Source organism: Spea bombifrons, chromosome 7 (assembly GCF_027358695.1).
Source record: "Spea bombifrons isolate aSpeBom1 chromosome 7, aSpeBom1.2.pri, whole genome shotgun sequence".
Taxonomy (NCBI): domain Eukaryota; kingdom Metazoa; phylum Chordata; class Amphibia; order Anura; family Pelobatidae; genus Spea; species Spea bombifrons.
This window is the reverse complement of record NC_071093.1, coordinates 26,004,175-26,011,586: the sequence shown is the minus strand read 5'-3', so window position 1 is coordinate 26,011,586 and position 7,412 is coordinate 26,004,175. Positions and strand designations below refer to the sequence as shown.

Sequence of the window (7,412 nt, the reverse complement as noted above, 5' to 3'; positions counted from 1 at the left end):
ACATACATGAAACATTGAATTTCCATTTGGTATTTCAGTTCCTAATATTCAAAACTTAGTGTAAATGAGTACTGTTGACATCTTTGCTGTATGTAAGATCTGTACAACACATTGTAGTGTAAAAACCATATGTATGCATTTGTCAAGCTATGACGTCTAATGTACACTTCAATGGCTGTGATAAGCAGTGCTTAGTTTCCAAACTTGAATGTCATGAGTTAGAATATATATTGAGGGTGGGGATGAGAGCACATCTGTAAACAGCAATGAGCACAAGAGTGGGGCCAATGATTATACTTGAACTGAAACACATGCATTATAACAGTACACAATGTGTACATTACTTGCAACATGTATATTGACAGTATGCATATTTGACTTTCTATATCTAGATCCAAAAGGGAGAAAGTACCATGCTTCACAGATTAGCAGTTTCTGCCAGTTCTAGTTGTAACTACTTAAAAAATTGACATCAAGCCTTCCTGAAGCAATCACAAATTCAGAACAATCAAACCACCATTTAGTGTTGCAAGAAGACAAGATAAACCACATGTTGGTTACGCATTTGATCTTTTATTTCAAAAGACCTTATATTTAGACTCACACATTGGCATTCATGGAATACTTTAAATATTCAATTTACAAGCCATAAGGAGCTATAGTGATCAACAAAGTGAAACAATTTGCCAGTATTACCATGCCGTTTACTTTCCCAAATTCAGGACTTCCTTAAAAGCATTTACGATGAACAATTGAAGGTCCAGACTCATCATACTCCTGCTTGCTTATCCACATCTGTTGAAAGGTTGAGAGAGAGGCCAGAATAGACCCACCAATCCAGACCGAATATTTACGCTCTGGTGGGGCAATTATCTGAAAAGGACATTAAATGAATATGTACATGCATTATAAGGGTGTGGTAGATAAATAGGGACTTTCTGGATAGTTTCCCTTAGTCTATTTAAAATAATGTAGCTGTTCTAAGGATAAACAGAATACATTGGGTAACATCCTATTTGTCAAGGGGTTAACTTCAAAAAGTTTTAAGACAAAGTAAAGGCAGTCTTTGATATGTCAAGGTGCCACACTCATATCTGGCAGATGTAGGATTGAAAGAGTAGCCTTGATTATTGTCAATGCTGTTAAGTGTGAAAACCTTCAGAGAAAAAGCATACTTATGGCATTAGGAATGGCTACATTCTAAGCATGAGAGCTCAAACTTTATTAAGCCAGTTACTCAATCTGGTTTTGCCCCCACAAATGATCTACAGCAATGAAATAGGTAGTAGATGATTAACCTGTATAGCACGAATGATCCCTCAATTGAATCTGTGTCAGTAACTTTGATCAAAATTCTGTTGTGCCCTCTAGTGGCTCCACAGTCCAAAAACATGAGGGAATAATTAAGTTCTGTGCAAGACTACCACCCCCACCCTGGCCTGCAAAAGTCTCTATGTCTAGGCAGTAAAGTGACATTTTGTCATCAATCATACTTTTCTGCATAACGCTCAACATTTCAAGAGGTAGATAAACATGTTTTGGGGGTGTGATTAGAACAGGACATGATTTTAGAAGGTTTTATTTACACAATTTATAAAGCTAGTATGTTGATCAGCAGATGCCTGTCTTCCTACCACTGACAGAACATGACATTGCACCAAATATATTTCTACTTACCTTGATCTTCATTGTGCTGGGAGCTAGGGAACAGATTTCTTTCTGCATCCTGTCTGCAATTCCTGGATACATTGTGCTACCACCAGACAGCACTGTATTTGCATACAGATCCTTACGAATGTCAACATCACACTTCATAATGGAGTTGTATGTGGTCTCATGAATGCCACTGCTTTCCATACCTGTAGTGCATAAAAAAGGTAGGATATGCAATTGAAATAAATCTATACAGATTCAGAATTGCTTAAAATGTAGGGATCAATTATATATTAAAGGCTAGTGGATGCTTTAAACTTATTCTTGTTTAAGTGTTCCTATTTTGAACAGATTCTGGAAAACATTTGTTTGCCTTCACCTCAACAGGTGTAATATCTAAAGCCAAACACTTATTCAGCTAAAACCCCACAAAAATACAGCATACAAAGCCACAATATTGATCAGTTAAGTGTCAGCAGCGTAGATTTAAAGAAAAAAAATCTAAGCTTACAGACTTTAATGTAACTCTTTAAAAGGTACAGATGCCATAACATTCCCAAAAAAGCAGCACTTAACTAGGGATGTGATGCATCTTCCTGTATTTTACAGTGGCAGGAAAATCTGATGGAGGGGGGGGTCAAGCTCTGATTACCTTTATCCCTCAAAAAAAAAAAAAAAAAAAAAAAAAATAGCTGATCACAGTGTGTGTAATCAGCTAGCTTGGAGTGGGGGGGTCATCAGAAGCCCTGTGAGGCATGTCAATTCTTCTGGCAGTGAAACCATCAGGAAAGAAAAGCCAAATGAAAGTTAGGTGTTTAAGGGTCCCGAGCTCACACTTAGCGCAGTTACACTTATGTTTTAGGTTTAAATTTGGTGCAGCTGTGAATAAGCAGTTTGATCAGCTGTTCTGTAATTACAGGAAAATTAAAAGATAACTGACCCAGAAAAGATGGCTGGAAGAGGGCCTCTGGTGATCTGAATCTTTCATTACCAATAGTTATGACCTGCCCATCAGGCAATTCATAGCTCTTTTCCAGGGAGCTAGAGGAAGCAGCAGTAGCCATCTCACGCTCAAAGTCAAGAGCAACATAGCAGAGCTTCTCCTTGATGTCACGCACAATTTCTCTCTCAGCTGTGGTAGTAAAGCTGTAGCCTCTTTCAGTCAGGATCTTCATGAGGTAGTCTGTCAAGTCACGTCCAGCCAAGTCCAGACGCAAGATGGCATGAGGCAGAGCATACCCTTCATAGATGGGCACAGTGTGGGTTACACCATCACCAGAGTCCATCACAATACCAGTGGTACGTCCAGAGGCATACAGTGACAGTACAGCCTGGATGGCTACATACATAGCTGGGGTATTGAAGGTCTCAAACATTATCTGCAAAATAATTTGAAAATAATGCAAATACGTGTCAGCTGCATTTACATGTGCGGCCTAGTATACCATTTTGTAGCATAAATCCAGTGCACATTATAAACCAACAGGCTAGTGGAGGGAAATGTGCAAGCGAGACATGCTTTGCAATATTCTTAGATTAAAAATCAGGTCGGCCCCTTGCCCTTTCATTATCTGGCACATTAGTTCAGTAAAAGTGCCCACATCCCACCACACCGAAGAGCGCAAAAATTAGACTGAATTGGTTTCCCCAGCAAATGGTAATATTTATATAAATGATTAAAAAGTTCTTGATAGCATGTTGATAGTACAAAAATCCTGAAAGAAGGTAAGCTTCCCTACCTGGGTCATTTTCTCTCTGTTGGCTTTGGGGTTTAAAGGTGCTTCTGTGAGAAGTACAGGATGCTCCTCTGGGGCAACTCTCAGCTCATTGTAGAAGGTGTGATGCCAGATCTTTTCCATATCATCCCAGTTGGTAACAATACCATGCTCAATGGGGTATTTCAGTGTCAAGATACCTCTCTTGCTCTGAGCTTCATCTCCTACATAGCTATCTTTCTGTCCCATACCAACCATGACACCCTAGTGAGGAGAAAGGAAGCAAGTGAGATGGGACACTATTTTGTAACCCCTTCCCCTTTATCTATGGCTTAAAATAAAATAAAAACCTCTGTACCTGATGTCTGGGGCGACCGACAATGGATGGAAATACTGCACGTGGAGCATCATCTCCCGCAAACCCAGCTTTGCACATACCAGAGCCATTGTCAACAACCAGGGCAGCAACTTCTTCATCCATTGTGAAATTCTAGACCTGCAGAACAGTATATAGACGCGTGTTTTTAACAGCCATACAAATAAGGATCGGGCTCAACATAGCAACAGGCAGCATTCCGAGTTTCACCAGTACTTCAAATAAATGGACAGACAAATTTCTTTCTAAAAAGATTTACTGCCCTTTGGTATTTTTTTTGAAATACATTATAGAGTGAAAACAAGCAGGATTAAGGCACTATTACAAGATATTATACAACAATTTTAACATTCTATGCGGTTTAATAAGATTAAGTTGTCTGCACTGCATTTTGAATTGGCCATCACAGAAGACACCCCCCCCAAAAAAAAAAAAAAAAAAAAAAAAAAAAAGATTGTAGAAGCATATTTTTAAGAGAAGGCTGGACAAGCCATGCAAATTAATGGGGCAGTTCAGCAATCATATAGACTTTAATGCATAGTATTCCTTTTACATTTTTATGTGGAACCCTCTAGCAAGATATAGGAGACTTGTATTTTGGGTTATTTAAACATTAAATTCCAAGATGTATGCAACAGCTCACCACATAGCAAAGTTCAAAGTGTGACCAAGACAGTCAGCTAGTGTTTTTTTAGTAGCTAGAAAGTGATAACATCTCCTGGGATAAAATTAAATGACGAGAGGCTTGGTTCCAACAGCAGAATTTTCAGAACCATAGATTTCAGCATTTTGAGGACTGACCAGACTCATGCCACAGGTCATAAAAAGCCAAGTTTATTTCAGGAGAATACTTCCAGACATGCATATCTATGGTTGGCACCCATTTCACAACATTGAAGGAAGGGTAAACTGAACATAAATAGTGCATCATACAACAGTGGGCATACAGAAACAAGCTGAGAGAGCCCTGCTCAAGCAAGCTCAGTTAACCACTTCTGCCCATCACATAAGATTCAACAAATAAGCTAAACCCCTATAGTGACAGCACAGTATGTCATGAAGACATGGAAAATTCAACTGTTCCCACTGCACCCTCAATAGAAGCCTGTAAACGTAATACTTCAGGGTGTATTCACTTCCACCCTTCACTACGGCCAACACCCGGGTTCTCTCTAGCATTACGAGCCAAGCTTGCTGCAGCAAATGTTCATTGGTGCTGGACCTTCATAGTGTATAGTGAAGAGGAGAAACTGAAACTGCATCTCTCCCTTTGGCAAACAGACTCCCTGCTGTACACACAGAAGCAAGACATTCACACAGAATCCAAGCATGGGGAGAGATGCTGCTTATTGGTCAGTGACCAATTAGTTGTTTCTTACCACAAAATCCTATCACCGTTCGGATCAGCTGGCTAGCACGAAGAAAAAAATATATATATATATGTCTGATCACTACCAACATGCAGTGAGATCTAATGTGCCACAGTGAGTTCTCTTATTTATACAGCACATATAGTCAAGGGGCATTACAAGACTAGAATTGACAGACTAAGACAAAACAATACATTAAGTGGGGGGCCCTGCTCGCAAGCTTACAATCCTGAGATGCACCCCATCAAATAAATCCACCCACAAATAAAGGGGAAACCCTAATTTCTAGGTAATAAAAAAAGCTTCACAACATCTAACCTACAAAAACCATGCGCCTACCACGCAAAAATAGTGGCACTGCAGAAGTGCATATTTTCTCCCTAGATAGCGTTTTAGTACGTATATATGGTATTCATTTCCATCATCTGGCTACCTGCCATATGTTTTATACGGTCAATTAAACAGGCTGCATATGCCTCCGCCGTGCATATAAGTGTGTGGGGGTCAGGGTTTTCCTTTTAGCATAGGGAATAATGGCAATAGACCATGCCTTATGAGTTTTTTTTTTATTTGTACCATTAGATCATGTCATGCAATGCACATTTTGTTGTACAATTTACATAAAGAGTATATTTATGTTAAGGGCAAACAAAACGTCAAGTCGCAGGTAGTTAAGTTCAGGAAATTAGCTACAATACAAAATAAACAGCATTATTTCCTCTTTACATAACAGAGGAGTTCTGCTCAGTTAAACAGAGTTTAAGTCAATGCAATAGATTGCTTATAACATACAGGGTGTTTCACAAAACCCATTTTCAGGAAGCTGCATATTAGCCATTTGTACATACATGTTCTAGCTGTTCTTTGCCTAACCCACTGATTATCACACTCGTTGTAGTAAATAAGAGTTGCTTTGTCTTACTCACCCAGCAAAACACCAATACAAGTCCATCAATGAATGGACTACATTAATAGCGCCATAAAGTATATACAGTATATATGTTCAGCATAGCACCTGATCAGGGAACGAAAGCAAGAATGTTTCATTCAGAAGAAGGAAGTTTACTGGAACAAAGTACATGAAGTTACGGTCTACTGCACAATATTTTATGCTCAAGGAGACATTTTTTTTATGTAACTTCCCATTTTAGCAACCCCTCTTCACACAACCCACATGTTTAAAAGATGAAAACCTAGAGTGAAATAAGCCTTCGCTTTGTGTTCTATTCGTGTTATACATGTAACCCCAATGCAATAGGGGTTATTACAGATACTCCTCGAGGAGAAAATAAAACTGCTTAAAGAAAGCCAAACACATCTTCAGAGATGCAGCACAATAAACCCAAGGCCTCTTAAAGTGATGTTCCAGGAGGCAGCCATCTTGAGTTTCTGGCAAAATAAAGGACACCAGACACCGCGGGGCATTTTCACCTGCACCTAAGGGTTTCTCCGTATGAAGCCTTTGACCATGCTGCGAACGCTCAAGCAGTTAAATGGGTGCACAAACACCCCTCACTGCAGGGGGGTGAGGGAGGTTTCATGAGCAGCCCGCTCAACCCCGGCACGCCGTCTACGGCTTCAGGCAAGAGCGATAAAAAAAACCGAGACAGATACGCACTAGAGTCTCAAGACAGAGTGTCTAGACACCACGCAAGAAGTCCCCCAGCATCGGCAGTAATGAAATCCCTGGGGCGCTCACCCAATATATAACGCGCGGCTTAAAAAGCACTTCCCAGTAAGATAAATCCCCCTATAACGCCACCCAATATCCCAAGCATCCACTTCACACGTTACCTTCCCTAGTATAAACACTCCGAAACTGACATACAAGTAGCCACAGGTGCCAGCATTTATATCCTCCTGATGGGCGGAGTCAATTATGTTATCACCTGCGTTTCGTTTAAATGGTTTTGCTCTTGCATTTCTCTGATCATCCCTTACTTACCCTATATAACTGGAAAGCATTTTAATAGGTTACTGGTGTCTACGTTTTTTCTGTGGTGGGACACTTCTTCGGAAGTGTATGTGTAAATTGGACGCAATCATGAGAAAATATAAAGCATGACTTAAACCATTATATACTGGCGTCTCCAGCTTTCATGTTTAGGGGGCCACATGGGGGGACAGGGACCAAAGTAGGGTGGGGGATTATAAAACGCTACATATACACTATATACATATAGTATATCCATATACATATAGTATAGCCTGAATATAAGACGACACTAGTTTTACTAGTAAATATTAATTCATGTAAACCAGGCATGTCCAAACTTTTTTCGAAGAGTGCCAGATTTG

At 39.8% G+C, this 7,412-nt stretch overlaps 1 protein-coding gene across 1 annotated transcript; it reads right to left on the bottom strand.

Moving 5' to 3' along the window:
• Positions 1-555: 555 nt before the first annotated feature.
• Positions 556-3,864, bottom strand: LOC128501277 (actin, cytoplasmic 2-like). The gene is made up of 5 exons (XM_053470690.1): positions 3,727-3,864; positions 3,393-3,632; positions 2,594-3,032; positions 1,678-1,859; positions 556-873 (listed from the first exon to the last, which is right to left on the bottom strand). Exons 1-5 carry the CDS (start codon positions 3,847-3,849, stop codon positions 730-732), a joined length of 1,128 nt encoding a protein of 375 aa, XP_053326665.1. The 5' UTR covers positions 3,850-3,864; the 3' UTR covers positions 556-729.
• Between the last annotated feature and the right edge of the window lie 3,548 nt (positions 3,865-7,412).